Source organism: Vipera ursinii (genome assembly GCF_947247035.1).
Source record: "Vipera ursinii genome assembly, chromosome: 2".
Classification (NCBI taxonomy): Eukaryota; Metazoa; Chordata; class Lepidosauria; order Squamata; family Viperidae; genus Vipera; species Vipera ursinii.
Genome location: NC_139513.1, coordinates 25,226,543 through 25,247,792, shown reverse-complemented (window position 1 = coordinate 25,247,792; position 21,250 = coordinate 25,226,543). Strand labels below are relative to the sequence as shown.

The 21,250-nt window shown below is 39.6% G+C and overlaps 1 protein-coding gene across 1 annotated transcript; it reads right to left on the bottom strand.

Moving 5' to 3' along the window:
- Positions 1 to 4,552: 4,552 nt before the first annotated feature.
- On the bottom strand, positions 4,553 to 15,063 carry LOC310635293 (uncharacterized protein). Its single transcript, XM_083354082.1, has 3 exons — positions 14,847 to 15,063; positions 10,920 to 11,046; positions 4,553 to 9,947 (listed from the first exon to the last, which is right to left on the bottom strand). Exons 2-3 carry the CDS (start codon positions 11,035 to 11,037, stop codon positions 8,248 to 8,250), a joined length of 1,818 nt encoding a protein of 605 aa, XP_083210208.1. The 5' UTR covers positions 11,038 to 11,046; positions 14,847 to 15,063; the 3' UTR covers positions 4,553 to 8,247.
- Between the last annotated feature and the right edge of the window lie 6,187 nt (positions 15,064 to 21,250).

Here is a 21,250-nt window from a genome sequence, read left to right as displayed (position 1 = left end):
AACCAAACTAAATTAAGAAAAAAAGCAGGATTGCTTTTTAGGTTGTCAGGCAGAAATGCTGCCCTCTATGAAGTACTGCCCATATGATTTTAAGCTGGTAAATCCGTAAATTGCTTAATAAATTGCATTCCTCCCTTTTCTTTAAGGCTACAGTTTCCTGGAATATATATTGCATGCATTTTCTTTTTCTAACCAACTGATGGATTATAGCTAAGAAGGAATTATTCTCAGCTACATTTGAGCAAGGAAGCATTTGTGTAAAAAAACTGATACTCGTTAAATGTTAATCCTTGGTTAACAGACTTGGACCTTTCCATTTATAAACTGGAATGGAAAGGGACAAGTCATAATGGAGTGATGTACACTGAATCCTAAAAAGGAGAAATAACATGGAAAATTCCATTCTAGAGAGCCAGAAAATTTGCAATCAAGACTCTTACTCAAGCACAGTGTGTGCACTCAAATTTATTCTGCTTTTGACAGAAGGAAAAAAAAAAACCCTAAAAAGATAGGAACCAAGGTGGAACCAAGAAAAGTTTTTTTTTTTAAAAAAATGGCAGCTGGTGGGAAATTAGTTGAACCATGTATGTTTTATGCTTAAAAACACAGAAGATTATATATAATTTAAAAATGAGTCTTCGTCACCCAGATTTATACTGAAAAGAATGAGACTTTGTAAATGTTTCAAGGTGGCCCGTTAAAGGGTTGCAACTTTCAGCTGAATGCAATTTTCTCCTAGGGCAATGGTGGCGAACCTATGGCATGCATGCCACAGGGGGCAACCAGAGCCCTCTCTGTGGGCATGCATGCCGTTGCCGCAGTCCCGCCTCCCCCCACAACCCCCTCCTCACCAGCAGCCCCCCTCGGAGGAGAGTTGCCCCCGGGCACGGCCCATGCAAAGCAGCGCAGCCAAGGACATGGCAGCCAGGCAGCAGGGACAAGAGTCCGCCCTCGCATCCTGTCACATGCAGATGATGCTGTGGGGTGCGGGCAGAGGGCATGGCTGCTATGGCACTGCACGGCCACCTGGGTGATCTGTGGTGGGCCATGGAGGCAGTGGGTGGCTCTGCGGGCGGGAGCGGGGGCAGAGCGGGTGGGCCGGGGGTGGGTGGGGCTGTCATAGGGGCTCTGTCCTAGGGGCTGGACAGAATTTGAGAGCTCTGTTGACTGAAGGCGAGATGGTAGTGGTAGCATTTGCAATAGTCAAGTCCCACCAGGAAAATTGAAATATGGCTGGTATAAACAATTTCCCTCTTGACATTTTGGCAAACTAGGACAGCTGTAGCCTCTTCTTTTTTCTGATGACAAGTGGCCCACTTGGGAAATACTGAGCAAGTGGCCTTGAAAAGTTGTAATGTCGGTTACTTCCATACTATAATGACTTCTCCATAGATGGCATACTCTCCAGTTCATCCAATAATTGCAATAATGTTCATCTCTTCTCTCAATTGGTCTATCAAATCCAAAACACTAAACAGAAATTCCTGAGTGGACGTCCAGTTGAAGTCCAGAAGTCTTAAAGTTGCCAAGTTTGAAGACCCTTGCCTTATACCAGACATGTCAAATTCGCGATGTCACATGACGTCGCGTGACGTATCGGGAGTGTTTTGCCATTGCTGGCAATGGGGTGGGTGTGGCTTCCCCATGAAGCGTCCTGCTTGCGGGCCGGCAGTTTGACACCCCTGCCTTATACTATTTCAGAAAAATGGTTGTCCAATCTCTTCTTAAAAACCTCCAGTGTTGGCGCACGCACAACGTCTGGAGGCAAAATTAAACCTGTGATGAGGCATTATTATGGTAGGTGGGATAGGATTTCTAGTTTGAGAATTATGTCGCTCTTGTCTGTAGACTCTCATCCTCCATGACTAATTTATGTGAAAAAGGGGTTCTCTTTTTTCTGGAAAGAGCACTCTGATTTAGAAGCCTTTTCACGATATGCAAGTTACTCTGTGGGGAATAACGCCCATCAGAAGAAGCAGCCACTGTTCTGCAGGCCACAATTTCTGGATCAAGAAGCACCAGGTATTTAGGCTCAATTCCAAGGCAAGGAATTGCTGAGCAGTGTCCAGCAATACCAGAGCTGCATCTTCAGTCTACAGTGCGTGATTATCTTTAAAGGTGAAGGTCACTTGTGCATTTTCCCACTCTATTTTCCAAAATAACCCACACACAAATACATATAGATAGCCTTTCTTTTTTTCAGTTAAAAATCCCCAAAACTGTACCTGCTGAAAATGTCATCTTCCTGGCCCTTCCTTGACAGAACTCTTAATGTATTTAAGAAGCACATGGCACCCAAAAAGTTATTAGAATAATAATAATAATAATAATAATAATAATAATAATAATAATAATAATAATAATAATAATAATAATAATAATAATAAAGTTGGAAGGGACCTTGGGGGTCATCTAGTCCAACCCCCTGCTCAGGCAGGAAACCTTATACCATTTCAGGCAAATGGCTGTCCAGTCTCTTCTTAAAAACCTCCAGTGTTGGAGCATTCACCACCTCTGGAGGCAGGTTGTTCCACTGGTTAATTTCTTCCCACAGCCCTTCATTCCCTGGAAGCAGATCTTAAAGAGGAAGATCCACTGAATGTTTGCCTGCTACAAAGACAGCGATCCTATCATGTAGCTTTTAAAACAGAGGTCTTCAAACTTGGCCCTTTTATGACTTGTGGACTTCAACTCCCAAAATTCCTCAGCCAGCTGAGGAATTCTGGGAGTTGAAGTCCACAAGTCATAAAAGGGCCAAGTTTGAAGACCTGTTTTAAAAGCTCAGTCAAGGGGGAAAGGGTGCAATGTTCTCATCTGAAATGCAACTGCCAGATCTAAGTGTAAATTAAACTGTCCTCATCCAAGTTTATCTGCAGTCCTTTCCAGATATTTTTTTCTAAATGTGGTGGGTGGCATATATTGTATGACTATCCCCCTCACTTCCTCCTGCACCACTGTGGTTGGTGTTGAAGGAAAAGTCTTCATCGTCATTCAGTCCAAGCTGGGAATAAACAACATGGCGACTGCTTTAGAAAGAAGGTTGCAGTTTATTGAAAAGGAGGGCCAGACAAAAAGATGGCTCTGGAAGAAAAGAGAAAGAGCACATGTAGGGAGTGGGTTTTTATACCCTCTGGGGCTCTTGAGGTTGTTTCCTGTTCCATTTTGAGGCTTTGTATTTCCTGTGTCATGTATTTTGACCTAAGTCCGAGTATGTCCCTTTGGCATCTGTGGGTTAATCCTATTATGTCCTGCCTTAGAGTTTGGGTGGGGTATGTAGATTTTAGGTGTCTTTGTCTTCTTAATCTTCTAGCTTCAACTTTCCTGAATGGTTTACATCTGCATTTCTACAGAGCTGGTTTCTGCTTGGGGGACGGAGACTTGGGGATATTAAGAAAAAAAATTGGGCATTTTTTTCTGCCTCTTTAAGATCCTTTGAGGAAATATATTTTTCTGCCCTTTTAATTTTTCCTTCTCTGGGGGGCTGACTTCCCACATTGGTATTTGAAAGCCACAATAAAAATACGTATTTCTGAGGGCAAATCATATAAGAAATGAATGTTTTCTCATTGGTTTCTCTCTTCAAAAAAAATGCATATACATACATATCTGTTTTTCAGTTTAGCATGGTCCCCTCTGTCCTAAATCAGCATCTCAGACTGAGCCTTGGTATCCAGGCTAAAACTGAGTCTTACAAAAGCTGAGCTTGCTTCCACTAGTTGAGCCTAGACCAGGGGTCTCCAAACTTGGCCGCTTGTGGACTTCAACTCCCAGAATTCCTCAGCCAGCATGGCTGGCTGAGGAATTCTGGGAATTAAAGTCCACAAGTCTTAAAGCGGCCAAGTTTGAAGAGTTCTGGCCTAGACGGTTTCCAATTACAGTACCAAGAGGCTTAGGTTGATTGATTGCTGGTTGTGATAGTACTTGTGGCAGGTGAGGTCAGAGTTCTTACTCCAGTTGGGTGCTTAAGAGAAACTGACGCTATTGGAGTTGGACGGCTAATAAATACAAATAATTCTTTCGGGTGCAGAATTTCATAGCAGAAGTAGCTAGTAACCTCAGATTGCAGAGAGCACCCCACAATGGCAAAGTGCCTGGCTGATCTAGGAAATTCAGCCTCCTGGTATCCTGGTTAGAAATAATAGAGGTTGATTTTGTAGGAAACAGGCCCTCTGGTGGTGGTTGTTGTGGGTGCATCTTCTCTGAGGTGTTAATTTAGATAATGATGCTTTTTGATGTCATTGTCATAGGTCCATTGGAGTTGAACAGCTAATAAATTAAAATAAAAACAAATATCATCTAACCCAGTTTTCTGTTCAGAAATTAAAAAAAAACATCAATGAGGCAATAAATCTCGACTGAATGTTGATAGGATAATTTATGCTTCCCTCATTCACAGTTACTTTGATGAAGTTGCTGTATTTCTTATGTAGAATTTTAGGTTTTATAATTAAAATCTAAATAAAGATGATACTAAAATTTTAGCATGGTGTTTATGCCTCTTTTTGAAGTTTAGAAAATTGTGTTTTTCTTTCAGCCTTTTCTGAAGAGAGCACTCAAGTAAGACTGTATTCTACACGTTACTTTGTGCAACTTCTTACCTGACCTGAAAAGTCATTTTCTTCTCCCAAAATCTGGAGACGAACAATAGCTTCTTGCTGGATTCTGCCTAGCAAAAGTCTAAACTGGAAAGTAAGTCTGGATACAGACAGTCCTGGAATAGATGTGGCCCAAAAGTACATCTCCACTTTTCCCCAAAGAATCCCAATTTGAATTAAATTCAATCTGACACAATAAAATGGTATCCACCATTCTTTATTCCACAATCCATAGAGGAGACACCTTGCTTTTGATGTATGACAATTTATTCTTGTAAATAATGAAACAAATAAAAATGGCATGGACATAATTATTGGTATCTTTAACCTAATATTTTGTAGAACACCCTAGACTTTTTCTGGCCTAGGATAACATGAACATGTGTGGGATAAAACTGGGCTTTGGCTGACTTTCTGGTAATCTGGCCACTGTTCTTATCATCATTAGGGAATGCTGCGTGTGGGACTAGGGCTGTAACCTGGTCTGCGTTTTTCTCTCTTCTGAAAAACATCATATTATAAAGCTTTGATTACCCAAAGCCATGATGGGTCATAGAGATCAATATGTTCCAGTGACAACCATGGCATATCGAAGATTGAGACATGGAATGTAAGAGGAATAAGGAGGTTCAATTAACAAGTGAAATTAAACAACTGAAAGGAAGATAATGTTGTTTATGGAAGGATGAAATACATGTGAAAGAAGTGTGTCTGGCATTGATGAATATATACATGGGATTGAAGATTTGAATTTAATTAGGAAGGAAAAGGCTAAAATATGTACGAGGGTTATGAATTGCTGGACCAGAAGGCCAACATAGGGACAGATCATCCTGGAGAACATCTATCTATGTGGTCATGAAGACCTGACACTGACTTAATGGCACATAATCAAGGTTGTTGGCAATGTGCATGGAAACAAGCAGGAATTTGGGAATTGTATTTTGCTAACTGACATGAATGGATAGATGAGAATGAAATGAGAGTACAGAGAAAGCAGTTGGGCTGTTCAGAGACTCCCCAAATAAACGAGGATCATTATTGGTTGGTGAATTTGTTTAGAAAAGGCTGTTTATTTCAGATAAGTGAATGCATGCATTCACACAGCAAATAGATAAGATTGAAATGATCGATTCGATGGTTTAAAATGAAAGACTAAGATAATTAGTGAAGGATACAAAAGTGCAAAAAAGGGTTTGAGTGTGGGACAGATCATCTGGTTCAGAGAAATATGTTTTTAATGTGTTAAGAGAGACAAAAGAAAATTACGAAGTATGTGGTCAGAGAAAGTAAGGAATCATTAAAAGACTCAGAAAAAAATGCAGAGAAATTTTGATAGTAATAAAAAATATTTTCCTGAGCTACCAGCTTTTCCCAGTAAGAGTAATTACTAAATGATGCAATGACAGCTAGACATGATTCAGCACTGCTGCAGCAATACTTGGCTCCTCCCAGGCGCTCCCAAGACTCTCAATCAAGAGCTCCGGCTGTTACTTTGCAGAGTTGCTAGGTAGCAACTCTTGTTATTATTAATAAAGTGCTAAGTATGGGTAGTTCTTAGCAACCACAATTGGGAATGGCAGCTTGGTCATTAAGCAATGCGGTTGCTAAGTGAAACTGTGCCTGTGCTTATGATCTTTCTTCAGCTTTCTTTTGCTTTCCAGACCTGCGAAAGACATACAGGTGAGGTTTGGTTGCAAAATTACTTTTTCATCTCCACTCTAATTGCAAACAGTTGCTGAATGAGGCAGCCTCTAAATGAGGACTACCTGACTCATCTTGTCCGAGACTGATTTTTTTTTTTAAGAAATTTGAGATAATTTCGAAGGGCAGTGGGGAAAAACGTCAATATATTTTTAAATTTCATTTTTGAAATGTGTATCCCACAGTTGAAAATCTACTTTTCTCAGAAATTGAGTTAATAGGTATGTTCATAGAAGGGTTTTTTTGGTAGTAATAAAGAAACAGTTCATCACTGAAATGTGTTTGATTTTCCCTTCTAGCCTGTCATTTTGTCATCCATGTTATTATCCAGGCAGATGCTACTTAGCTTTCAAACTCAGATTTGGTCAGCCAAAGTATGTCAGCTTGGATACCTTACTGTTTACTTTAAAATCACCATATTAATTTCTGAGCCATCAAAATATATATTAAGGAATAGTTAAAACGCATAACAATAACGTGATATAAAATAGTAATACAAAAAAAGCAGCAGCCCCCCCCCCCCCCCGGAAAAAAATATATCAAGAAAGCTTAAAATTAACACATTAATCATTCAAAATTCCTGGCGTAATAAACCCTTCCCTGGCTGGCACTGAGAAGAATCAGAGCCAGGCCTATTTCTCTGGAGGCAGCATATACTGTGGGTATGTAGGTGGGAAGGCACAATCTATAAAACATCCCTCAAAATATTTTTTCAAAATATTCAGATTACCAAATGAAAAACATTCACCTGAGCCAAACTCAGCAAAACACAGCCTTACATTGTTCAACTGCTCCATGATGCGCTTGCTCCCAGGCCGTTTAGCTGGAATTCAAAGGAGTTTTGACACATTTATGAAGAGAAACCTTATAAAGATACGTTTCCTAAATAGAACTATTGTGGTGAAAGGCAGTTTTTTTTCAAGTTATGGAGACAAATTCTGAGAGGACTCTCTCTCTACAAGCCTTGGCCTGCTTGTAGGATTCCCATAAAGAGGTGGATTTACTTGGTCGTTGCGGGAATTGGACTACATGTCACGTTAGCCCATACAGTTTATTGTTTTAGCAAAATGGCAGCATTTAACTAACTTTGTCTGATGTTGCTTGGATGGAAGACTATCAAAGATTCCAGGGATCTAATCTAGGCTGAGAAGTGAAACAAATATCATGGAAGAAGTCAGGAGTGAACCACTTGATTCTCTTTCCAAGAAAAGCACCCAAGAGTGCATAGAAGTGCACACTCAAAACTATGTATTTGTGTGCATTCACATAAAGAGACAGAATCCTATTTTCAAAAGCATTTTGGTGAACACCTACGCTGCAAGAACATTCTGCTTAAAAGAAAGTTATATGGAGTGGTCTAAGAAGGTAGACAATTCCCTCACATTAGATCAGACATGTCAAACTTGCAACATCATGTGACATCACGCAACGTATCGGGATGGTTTTGCCATTGCCGGCAATGGGGTGGGTGCGGCTTCTGCGTGACACGTCTGGCTCTCAGGCTGGCAGTTTGACACCCCTGTATTAGATAATGCATATTTTAAAAGCCTCCTTTTCTTTCTTTTCTTCTTTCTAAAAAGGGTCAGCCTTTTTAAACCACTATTTTGCTTCTCTCTACTTGCATAATCTTTTCCCAGAGGAAATTTTTCTGACAAATATTCCTCACCATATTATGTTTTGTGTGATAGAAGATCACTGAGAGGCCATCTTATTTGTTTCTGTACAAGGGGATTACAGAAAACTGTTTTAAACCTCCTTTTTCCATGCTCAGCCATCAATGCACGGACACAAGAAACACTTCATTTCATTACTATGCTCATTACTGCTTCTTTTTGCAGTTTTGAAAAGTTTTCTACAAATGCTACTATAAATAAATGTTAGTTCCGGAAATGGGTGCTTCCAATTCTATAATTCTATATTTTGTCAGTTTGAGAACTTAATCTTTTCTTCATGAATCTCCTGATACATGAATTGGGGAGAGATGAGGAGAATTTGTGCCTTTTTCTACATTCAGAGATGACCACAATTTAGCTCTTACATTGGACTGTGTGGGTTTTTCCACCTGTTTGACTTCAGTGGTTTTAATATCATTACAAGGCTGCCGGGGCTGAACTTTGGTCTTTTGGGAGGGGTCTTCCAAATCAGAAATCCCACCTTCAGCTTCAACAGTGCACTCAGAGAAATACCCATTCTGGAGGCTAGTTACGGTGGAATGCAGGCTGGAGATGGCTGCCTTGATTTCTGCAATGTTAGTAGCCAGCTGCTGTAGCACAGTCATTACCTGGCTTAAGGTAGGCTCAGGAGCCATTTTGTCTAGAAAGGGAAGCGGAAAAGATCTCTCCTGTTGTTGCATTTGGGGGGAACTTGAAGAGAAAAACCCAGTTGCAGAAAACCTCCTTATGATTTGCACAGCCAGGTACAAAGCTTCACCTATTTGGGTGTTAAGTGTTATGGGATCAAACTTTGGGAACTGCTTTAAAGTAACTCCCAATTCAAAAAGCCAGCTTCTGTTTTGTTTAAAGTACCACCAGTTATGCCTAATCAAGCGTTTCTGGAGGTTATTTCTTGTGTGAGTTCTATGATGTGCTCCAGACTGGAATTTCAAATTTCTTCTACTGAAATATTTTCGGTCAGCTCTTCTGTGTTTTATTAAAGCTGAAAGGCTACTGATGATTTCCTCAGGGTTGGCACAGGCATACTTTTTGAAAGAATTAATATGTTTATACATAGGACATGTAATCAACTGACTCCCAAGGCTGATTTTGGAAGCGCCATCTTCATTACTATGACTGGTGTATCTGTACTGGGCTTCTGAATCTTGTTGAACATCTGAACGAGGAATTTGTGTTGCAGGTTCCTGTAAAACACTTCCAAAATAACTGAGTTTCTCCAGCACTCCTTCATTTTCTGAACTATTAACCAGACCACTTTCCGGAATGTTCTGGTTTTCACTGGTCAAATCCGTACTTTCATTCAACTCAGCAGAACATATTTTTGAGCAAATGAGCATTGGATCTGGATCAGGACTTGGAGAAATTCTTTCCACAATTGTTTCCAATGATTTATCTACATATCTAAAATCTCCCCGATTGTCAAGTATTAGTGGCTCAGTTTGTTCTGTATCGTCAATGGCTGCGCACACGGCAGTCCAACTTGTTCCAGTTTCATGATGGGCTGGATTCCTCCAATGGCCTCCATAAAATTTCTCTTTTTCTGACTGTCGTCTTTCAGCATCATTTTGTTCCTCTCTGATTAAATTTTGCTTAAGATTCTGGAGATGTATCTTACTGGATATTCCATATGAGCCTGTTAGATCTTCCTCATTCAGGGTTTTCTGATCATTGATAGGTATTGCAAGAGCACCACTTTCTCCATAATCAATATGTATGCATTGACTCTGCAGCCCTACTTCGGTGCCTAGAAGAATTATGTCTCTGTCTGGTCCCATCACATTTCTTTCAGAAGGAATGAATATTTCTTCCTTCTCCAAGGTTCTCTTTTGCTGGTTCTTCAGGCAGTTCTTATTCAACTCTTGTTCAGGATGTTGTAAAATTGTCTCCTTGGATTTTTCCAGCCTCTCCACTTCTGGATCAAAGATTTCCTGCAAAGGCTCTTCCTCTTGGCTTTTTCCTTTGATCTGATCTCTTGCTAAAGGAAAGAAACAATCAAAACATCCCTTAAGCCCACCAATATTTGTTTGCAGTGAAAACTCTGTTTAAATAAATTGATCATAATATTAAACATAATATAATTTTATAAAAGCTCTGTATTCTAAGTAAATTAAAAATTCGACCAATGCGTAGAATTTATTATTATATTAAGCTTATATACCACCATAACTTACTCTGTTATTCTGGATGTTTATACTTGCTCTCTGTGTGCAACCAAATAATATTTCAGCTTACTTTTTAATATTCTGCTGTGTACAGGTAATCTTCAACTTATGACCATAATAGAGCCTGCCCATTACGGTTGTAAGTCATGATGGTCATAAAGTGGGTTACCCATGCGAGTGACCAGATATATGTCCTTTTTTTGCAGCAGCCATTAAGCAAACATGGCAATCATAAAGCAACCGCCACAGCAATTAGCAAACCAATTGTTTGCTATGGGCTGGTTTGGATGTAAATGCTGGGTTTTGGCAAAATTGTTAAAAAATGTGATTATGTGACCACGTCATGCTGCAGATGGCTATAAATGTGGGCTGGTTGCCAAATGCCTAAAATATGGTCACATGACTGTATGGGGGTGGCTGTTGGAACCAGGTCATAAATACTGCTGGGGAGGTCTGTTATACTGAAGTTCAACACCAGTGGAGAGTCAGGACTACTTGTAGCCTGTCCAAGAAGCTCTGGACAGCATGCCAAGATTTGTGAAGCTACCAGCTAATCAAAACATTTTGGATAAACCCAGATAATATATTTTTTACATCACTCAGAATTTAACTTAGTTCCAAGGTAAATTAATCTGAGCCTTTCAAATCTTTTGGCCTTTGGCTCCAATTACTCGACCCTTGTAAGCTATAGGAATTGTAGATCAAAACGTCTAAAAAGTAACAAGTTGCCTTAGTGTTCTAATCTACAGAAGACTTCTGTTCTAGGATTTCCCCAGAATTCTTACCCAGACAGGCTACATTATCATAATTTTGATGCATGACATTCCAGTAAAGGTTTTTTTCCTTATGGTTGAGTAGAGTCCATTCTTCCTCAGTGAAATGAATAGATACATCTTCAAACATTATCGTATCCTAAAACAATCAGAGGGGTTAAGTCTATTAATTGCATGGTATGTTGCAAAGACTTTGAGATGGAGTTACTGATCAAATATCAGCACTATCCCTAATTCCTTTGACTATCCAGGTTAAGTCTAGTTTTATTCCCAATTGGTGAGAGGGGAATAAGCAATGCACCACACAGGACTACTGGATGGGTACATATGAAATTATGTACCCATCAAAAATTATCAATATGGAAAGTGAAAATTTCATACTCTCCAAATTCACTCTGCTGCCAACTAGACAATTACGCACTTCACTGATGTAACTCATACATAGACTCTGTTCTCCAGCAATTGCTTTGTTTCAGAACAATTTGCCATAAATGGAAACTGGTGTGGATGGCTCCAAATCTAGCAACATATATTAACCATAACAGCTAAATGGATTCTCTAAATCAGAACTTCCCAAATCTGGGTAAATTACCCAAAATGGGTCAAAAGTTTTTCTTTGGATAATGACACATAAATCCATTACCATAATAGGGGTATTTAAATTGCCTTTGCCACGTGTAGTGAAATATATTCAAAAATCTTCCAAAGTATTCATATTTAGATGAAATTGCTAATGGCAATTTGTTGAAATGACAAAGCCATTCAATAATATTGTTTTATAATACAGATAGTCACTCAATTATGATCGTTCGCTCGGTGACCATTTTAAGTCACGACGGGGCTGAAGAAAAGGACTTATGACAGGTCCTTGTAGTTGGTTAAGACTTTTTGATAGGTGGTTTTGGGTAATGAAGGAAAAGGTTTGGCAAGCATTGCTCTACATCAGACATGTCAAACTTGCAACGTCACATGACGTCGTGGAACGTATTGGGACGATTTTGCCATTGCCAGCAATGGGTGGGCGCGGCTTCCGCATGACGCGTCTGGCCCACAGGCCGGGAGTTTGATACCCCTGCTCTACATTTTAGAGGCACTATGACACTGAATACAGGTAGTCCTTGACTTATGACACACTTGGGACCAGAATTTCCATTGGTAGGCAAAGTGATTGTCAAGTAAGTTATGCTCAATTTTATGACCTTTTTTGTCATTGGTTGAGTGAATTATTGCAGTTGTTAATTGAATCCCATGATTGTTAAGCGAATCTGGCTTCCCCCATTGACTTTGCTTGTCAGAAACCAGCTTGGAAAGTCAACAGATGACAATCACATGACCCCAGGATGCTGCAATTGTCATAAATACATGCCAGTTGCCAACTGCCCAAATTTTGATGACATGACCATGAAGATGCTGCAGAGGTTGTGAGGACCATCATGAATGACTTTTTTCAGTGCTGTTGTAACTTCCAACAGTTGCTAAATGAATTATTGTAAGTTGAGAACTACCTGTATCCCTTTTGTTTGAACAATCAGAAGTGGATCAGTGTTTCCTTCATACATTGCTTCTGAACTATAGCACATGATCAGCATGGAGATTTCCCACTTAATCATAGGCATCTCTATTTAAAGGATCCCAGAAAAACTCACACCTCCAAGTTACTAGAGACTTAGTGCTACTTGGAAAAGGCAGTTCTGGACCAGATGCACTAATAAGCAGAATCAGCCAGTCTGACTTTAGAATTCTACACCAGGATTATTGACTTGATCATGTTCATAATTTTTAATTTTAATTTTCTTTTCAACATTTAGCCAGGGTGGATTTTTTTGTATATTCAGTGTTAGACTTACTTGATGTTTGTGTCATTATTTTCTTTTTTGTACACAATTATTTTTATTGTTGGATGTGTTTTTCTGTTTTGCATTTTATTCCTGTTGATAAAACTTAATATATATATTTTTAAAAAAGAATACGCTAAAAGTTTTTTTTTCTGTCTCTGCCCAAATGCTTTCCTGTAGCAGCCTGGCAATTTGCCATTTATCCGTGGGGATACAGGCATATTTATTATACATGTATTTATTCCAATACTTATTTTGCTAAGTTCTAATTTTATTTTAGCTCCACACCTTCCTCCACTGTTCCAAATTTTAGCATCTTGCAGGCACATTCATATTTCTTTACAAAAATACTGAATACTTGATGACAATTACTGTGGGACCACATTTACTGAAAAGCTGAGGATTAAGAAGATACATGTCTTTGATTAAAAGACCCCTCCTTTTGTGCATCAGCAAAGATTCCAAATCCATACCATCCATGTTGGTTATATAACCAGATTACATGTAAGCAGCACAATCTGTGCATGAATCTATTAAGTACCAATTAGCCTGTATCAACACAAAGACAGGAAGTATTTTCTTTTTCCAAAATATATGGGCCTTTGAGAGCAGTAAGAGAAGCAGGATAAAAACTGTCCTTCACAATATATGCATTCTAGACCAGCTTTCACTCTCCCCAATTTCTAAATGAGGAAAGCACACAGAGTCTGTCAGGAAATTAAAGCTGGCTATTTTAGAGGATAGAAAATGAGTCATCCCCTGCTTTTCTTACTCCAGATAAAGCTTTTTCCTTCCTTAAGCTGCAGACCTCAAATAAATTCCTTGTATTCACCAGACCCCTCCCCTCCTTTACAAAATACTTCCTTATGGATGTTCTAGCTGTAAGTAAAGGATTACAGCATTAGGCTCTCTCTATCCAAAGAGGCCAAACAGACATTTTTCTCCATTCACAACTGCTTGCACCGCTTCCTGTGAATTCAGGAGCACTAAGGGCATCACTAAAACTTCTAGCATGTTTAAGTATCAGCTACATTGACAGGTTTCCATTCTAAAGATAATGCCATTCCAATACATCCTTAGTATACCCCATTCCCCAGCACCTGAATGGGCTTGGCAGATTCCTGTTTATGATAGGCCACAGCCAACTGAACGGCCTCCTTGCTGCTGGCTGGCTCCTGGGCTTTCAACCATGTCTGCAGGTCCACTGGAAGCACACTGAGAAATTGCTCCAGGATGACCATGTCCACAATCTGGTCTTTGCTGTGCTCCTGAGGACAGAGCCATTGCAGGGCTGCAGTACTCAACCGGGACAGAATCTCCTGCAGAGTTACTCCAGGGAGGAGGGTGGATAGGCGGAATTTCTGTCGACCAGCTTCCCGATTAGCCTGGATTGAAGGCGAGTTCAGAGCACATTTCTCTTTACAAAGACCGGGGTTTGGCAGGTCCATAGAGCTGTCGGTGAACTCATGAAAGCCAGGAGAGGTTAAAGCTGATGGCACATTTGGCTCTTTAACAGTCGTTTCAACAGCGGCGACAGATTCCCGTAAATTGGGTGAAGGTTGGCGGCTTGCCTTCAAACATGCTCTCAAACGCTGTATTGTCTGGCTTGGATGGTTTGTACACCATTTCTTGGTACGAACTTCTGACAATGCATCACAACTTGCTGTATGGCCCATGGTGATTTTTTTCACACCATACGGCACTGGGTCAGCTTCTGTTGGCATCCTGGTGGGAGGATGAAGATGTGGCAAAGACTTTATAACTTGGTCGTGGCTTGTGTGAGCCCTTCCTGTACAACGGTATTTGTGGTATTCAGCACACTTCCAGAATGTTTTGTTCCCGCTGGAACGCACTTTCTTATACAGATATCCTTTATAAAGCAGCTGATCCTTACCTTTGTCATCCTTGAGAAACTGCAAGGACATTTTCACAATGATACCGTGTATATATGTAGAGGAGCAGAGACAATGGATTTACAAGGTAAAAGATAACACAGAGGAAACCAGACATGTAAGGAAAGAAATCCCTTGTTACAATGATGTGCACAGATGGCTCTTTCGGATCAAAAAATTCAGCTATTAGGGAAGATTTGTTTAATAGTTACCGAAGAATGAAAGGCTTCCTTCTGGTTCGCTCTGGCTTTCCCGTTTCCGCCTCAGAGGCGAATGTAAATCGTGCTGCCAAAACAGATCTGTAAACTGCCTCCTACTCCTTCCAGAGCACAAAAGAAGTTGCCACGACCTTCCGACGCAGTCTTCCTCGTTACGTGTCTGTTCTTTTTCTCCGTGATGTTACTTCGCGTGATGAGTCTAGCGCTTTAAATTCTATTTGGGAATGAAGCGCCCAATATTAACTCCTACTACAGTTTTCATTCCGGTCCGAATCTACCGTTATTAGCTGAATAACCGGAGATACCCCTCTATTTAAGCCACGCCTCCTTCCACTTTAAAGGAATAAAGGCGGAAGTCCCATCATATTATAGGGTGTTGTCTATCCAGCCGTGAATGCTGTATGTGAGCGACTGGAAGTAATCCTGTGCGAAGGCAAAATTGCCAGGGTATTTAGTTAAAAGAGCCCCCCTTGTGGGGATTACTCTGTACTTGTACAGATTTACCTTTGAACAGATCTTTTGAACTTCAGAGCTTTAATTTTCGGGAATTATTATCTTGGATTGTGGCATAAACCTGGTTAGGATCACCTATTGTCCAAACCCAAAAGTTGATTTGCTTTTTTTAGTTTAGTGACTGTGGTCAGTAAACCATAATTTCTGACTTACGCTTTTGTGCAAAATTAGCTAATTTTTGGTTTATTAAATAAATTTTAATTACACCGGTAGGGTCTGTCTAGTCTAGTGAAATATGTAAATAACTTTCTAGCACCTTTCCTTTGAATCTTTACAGGACCCTGAGTTTTAGATTGGAGAGTGCCTGAGTTGCTCATTTTTAAAAATACCTTACCTTAAATGTCTGAGATGGTATAGGTTCTCCTGCTTGAGCTGGACTTGAAAGCTTCCAAGGTCCAGCTTCTATTCTATTCTATTCTATTCTATTCTATTCTATTCTATTCTATTCTATTCTATTCTATTCTATTCTATTCTATTCTATTCTATTCTATTCTATTCTATTCTATTCTATTCTATTCTATTCTATTCTAAATAGTGTTGGAGAAGATTCCCAAGAATAGCCAAGAAAATGAACAAAGAAAATTCAAATCTATCTAGCATTTTCAAAGTTTTAAGGAACTCATTATATGAAGACTTAGCATTTTGAAGAAGCTAATAGAGGGAAAGAAAAAAGGAGACAGAATATCCTGGAAAAGATGTATCTATATCCGGGGTGTCAAACTTGCAATGTCACGTGATGTCTCACGACGTATCGTGACTTTTTTGCCATTACCGGCAATGGGGTGGGTGCATCCGGCCTGTGGGCCGGCAGTTTGACACCTCTGATCTATATGGTTGCCAAAAGTTATCATCAGCTTTACAGTACAGTCCAAGCTGTATAAGCTGAGGGCTTACAAACTACAAGGATTGGATTCCAGGAAGAAAATGTCAGAAGCAAACATACCAGATTTTGTCTTAGCACCATGTATGAACCCAGCTAAAACACTGTGTTAATGCAGTTATGGTGGCTTGCATTGTAAGCAAAGGACCTCCTTTTTAAGAATCATATTTTATATCTGTTTTCCTGGCCTGGAGATCACTGAAAAAAAATAGTTGCATGTCAAAATGTGGTTATTATGTGACATATGACATATTTTTTTCATTTTTTATTCTTTTCCTGTAATGCTTAAGATAAATAAACATATATAGTGATTTAATACCAGACATACACTTAAGACCAGTAGGTAACTAAATAGGGATCCAAACATTAGTTTATTTGCAAATATCTCCCACTGTTTTGCTTCATTCTTACAGGGGAAGATTCATTTATTTTTTTCCAACCTTCCAACAAACCTTAAAGATTTCATATCCATCTCCAAAAGAAATCAAAAGACAGCAATCATCTCCTTTTGGCACTGCAAAATTTAGAAATTCAGAACTTTTAGCATTTGTTCCACCTCCAATCAATCAATCTGTTTATTACAGCCTTAAGGCCAGACACAATCAAAATGTATAACAGCAGTAACAATCTTACATCCATAATTACAGGATATAAAACCACCAAACAATCAATATAATATAATCCAAAATTCTCAAAATAAAATATCATATTTAAATTTTTTTTCCAGACCTTAATAATGGTGCAATGTATTGTGCAGGTGGTGGCACAAAATTGGGCAACCTGAATTGATATTTTCGGATACTTATCCGATAGTAGTAACTTTAGATAAAATTCATATCCCCTGCCTGGAAATTTCTTCAATATCGGATATATAAAAATCTGTCTAGAGTCTTTATATAGAGAACAATGAAGCAGCATTTGGCTTAGAGTTTCTATAGAGCCATCACCACATGGACACAACCGAAGGTGCATAGGAGTGCCCTTAAACTTTAGTTTTTTCATAATTTATTAAAAGTTTGTGTTCTGTGCAAAATCTAGTCCCCTAAGTGCTTTTCTCATTCCCACCTGAGAAGTGGACAAAATGACTATATCATCGGCATACAATAGTGCTGGAATTGCACGATCAGCCAAGATAGGTGGATGATGGGCTGAGTCAGCAAGCACTTGTATTATTGGATTTAGATACAGATTAAAAAGTATTGGAGCTAATATGCAACCTTGCCTTACACCACTATGAGTTGGAACTGTTTTAGATAAATGTCCCCAGGGGGTACATCTAATTTTTAGGGAGGTATTTGAATAGAGCGACTGAATAAGAACCAACAGCCTTTTATCAATCGTGGAATGTCTTAGACTATACCACAATCTCTCCCTTGGTATTAGATCGAAAGCTGACTTAAAATCAACAAATGTTGCATAAAGAGAACCACGAGAGGGGGTAGAATATTTTTCAGCCAAATGGTGCAGAATTAGGCAATGATCCAGTGTTGTTCCTCCCTAAATCCGGCCTGTTCTTCAACAATAATATTTTCATTTTGTACCCTATCCACTAACTTTGTATATAAAAATCTGGCATAAAGTTTATTTATTGTATTTAATAAACTAATAGGCCTATAGTTTATAGGGTCAAGTCTACTTCCTTTATTTTTGTATATCGGTACTACAATGGCCTGATTCCAGTCAGATGGAAAATGATCTGATACAGCGAAATTGCTTGTTCATGTGAATCAGATGAGCAAATTTGAGTGTGCATATGAAGCAGGGACTCTGAGGTCAACATTTCAGCCATAGTTTTAGCCAGTTCTTGAGACCATTTATTTTGTACTTGCCCCTTCATTGTAATGTCGATGGGGCAATGTGCCACTTCTAATAATTCAAAATTTGTCTTAGCATCAAAAAGACAAATTAATGGAAAGTGGTCAATATCAAGGCGCATTCCAATATAAAAGTAAACTATATGCTGTACAAAGTTCCGAGAGATCCTAATATAATCCACTACACTGGCTCCCTTAGGATGCCAGAATGTGAACTCTCCATTTAAATCACCCCTGACAGAGCCATTCAGTAGGACTAAATCTAAACTGTCCACAAATTGAGCCAAACGAAATCCTGCAATATTACCTTTTTGATCTTTAGATTGTCTGGCTGCTATATAGCCTACATCAATTTTAGAGGGTACTGGCCACTTAAAATAGGTTTGTAGGGAAGCATCAGATTTGCCAATGCGTGCATTAAAATCGCCAGCTATTATTATAATTGAGTCTGGGTAATGACATAATAGCAAATTTACATAGGTATCAAACTGATCCCACAATTTATTTATTTCCCTATGCCCACGAAATGGAGGAAAATAGGCATTAGGCATTAACCAGTAATACAGTACGGAATTTAAATCTAAGTAGAAGGGCTAACGCCATATTTGAGCAAGACTCGAGCATAAATACTGAAACTCTGAGTTTAACAGATACCATAGAACTCAGGCCACCTGATGGCCTGCCCTTTTTTATGCTAGGAATTGCATTCAAAGTAAAGGGAATATATACAGGTAGTAGTGGATACTCCATAGTCCATGTTTCTTGGAACAAAAGGATATCAAAAGAAGAAATATACTCCATAAATGAAACACCTGACATCTTGGCTTTCCAGCCTGCAACATTCCAGGAAAGAATAGAGATGCCCCCTTCTGCAGAATAGAGTCATTTGGAATCTGAAAGTGCTACCGGTGAATTAAAATGTATTCACAAAGTCTTTCTTCTGGAATGAGGCCAAAGATGAAGTTTCGTCTTGTGTTGCCTGTTGTACCACATCTTGAGTAGTAATACCTACCAGGAGTTGTGTGGATATTGTTTTCAGGGGCAATAAATTCTCACTGACTGATGGTTGCGTCTCTGCCAACTGTGTAGTCTTATCCTGATAACAGGGCAGAGGAGGCTGTAATGAAGTTGGTGATAGCAGTGAAACATAGGTAGCAAAATGTGGGTCACTGGCAAGCAAGGAGCTCATCTTTTCAGGAGGGGTATCCATTGGCTCTATACAGTTCAGCCCCGATAGTTTCCCCTCATCTAAGAAGCAGTTTAAAGCTGTGTGCCTAGTGTTATCTATCTGCTTATAAATTGGCGACTGTGGTGGAAAGTCTTGATGTATTGCTATCTCATTTGTTACTTCCCATCCCAGTTCAGCATCACTCAAAAATCTCATTGATGTCCACTCAGTGCAGTTCCGTATAAATAATTTGGAGATAGGTATTTGTTTCACTTCTGGAGCAACATAGAAGATTTCACTCATATTTTCTAGATGGTCTTGTTGTAAATTTGAGTGGGAAGGCATCACTTCATTATCTGTCAAAGCCTGTTGAGTAACTTCTGTGGTAGATCCTGCTTCCCCAGTGATGCGTATTAGCTTTCTTTGCAGGTCTTGGAGTCTAGTCATTATGCCCTCCTGCTCAATCTTAGGGAGAACTTTAAAAACATTAATAAGGCTATCTTCTTCATCGTAGTGAGTAAATTCTAATTTTCTAACGGGGTTGTTTTCACCACAATTCTTAGACTTGGTACTTTCTGAGCAGATCAAGTTAGAACTTTCTTGCTCAGCTTTTTGGTTTCTTGTAATAGGGGTACCTTAACTTAACTTGAAAACAGAGGTGAAGGGAGCTGATCCTCCCGGACATCTAGTTCCCTTTTGATAATAAAAGGATCCTGAGATAGAGGCACACTTAGAGGTGTATTATCATGGCAGGTTTTTTTGAATATTTATGTCTTGACCGTATAACATTTGCTTTTGAATGTCAGCACCCTGGAGTTTCATTGATTCCTCAGGGTCATTTTCGGTGACATGATCATCACTATTAGCAGAAAAGCATCAATAGCTTTCTTTTCTCTTCATTGGTAAAGGAATAAGCACTGTAAGTCTTTTTATAGGAGTCAACCAGGAGAGAGGAGGTGTCATACTTGATGTTTTAGTACCATTTAACAACCTTCTTAAGTTTGTAAGTTCGATGTTTATCATCTCCTCCTTTAAAAGGTATATGGCCCTTTGGGTCTTTGTTTGCAAAGCAGGACTATTGCTTTTCATTTCATTTCATTTATTATATTTGTATACCGCCCTTCTCCCGAAGGACTCAGGGCGGTGAACAGGGCACATATAAAGTACAGAATACAAAAATTAAAAAAGAATTAAATAAGAGCCCAAGCTAAAACAGTAAAAAATATAAAAATCCCCAATAAAAACCCCAGCCCATCCCCCATCAGGCCAGGCCGGCTTGTTCAAACAGGTAGGTCTTCAGACCGCGTCGGAAGGAGCGAAGGTGCCATCCGGAGCTCAACCGGCAGCTGATTCCATAAGGCCGGGGCGCCCACAGAGAAGGCCCTCCCCCTGGGGGCCACCAGCCGACATTCTCTGACCGGTGGCACCCTGAGGAGGCCCTCTCTGTGGGAACGCACAGGGCGGAGGGAAGTTGACGCCGGCAGCAGGTGACCTCTGTAAGGGCATTTATCACCTTCCCAGTGATGAGATCTCGGACTAATACATCTTTAAAGACCCTGATTGTTCTTATTAAATGATTCTGCCAGAGTTTCCTTTTCCTTTTTATAATTCTTGTAGGAAAATTTAGCTGCTTAAAGGTCAGTAGGATTTTTTTTTAAAACCCCTTGAACCGGGCAAATAATAAAAATCTTCCAGATACATCATTTTTCTTTGACAGTTTAAGAGCTGTGATAGCGAGAGCACGATTGCTTTACGATTGCTCCACCTGTGAGCATTTCGGTGAATTTCTAAGAGGAGTTGCTTCTCTTGTAGCACAAGGCGGTAATTCGCTGTATCCAGTGTTCTCGAATTTCCCAATGACGACAAAATGGGAGGGGAGGAACAAGCCTCCAACAACCCAGCATCTAGAGAGGTTTTAACCCCTCGTCTGCTCTACGTATCTCGCAAACCCAGTGATTGTTGGAAATTGTCCACCTTTAGACCAAGATCATTTAGCCTTTGCAGTATATACTGTATAAGAAAT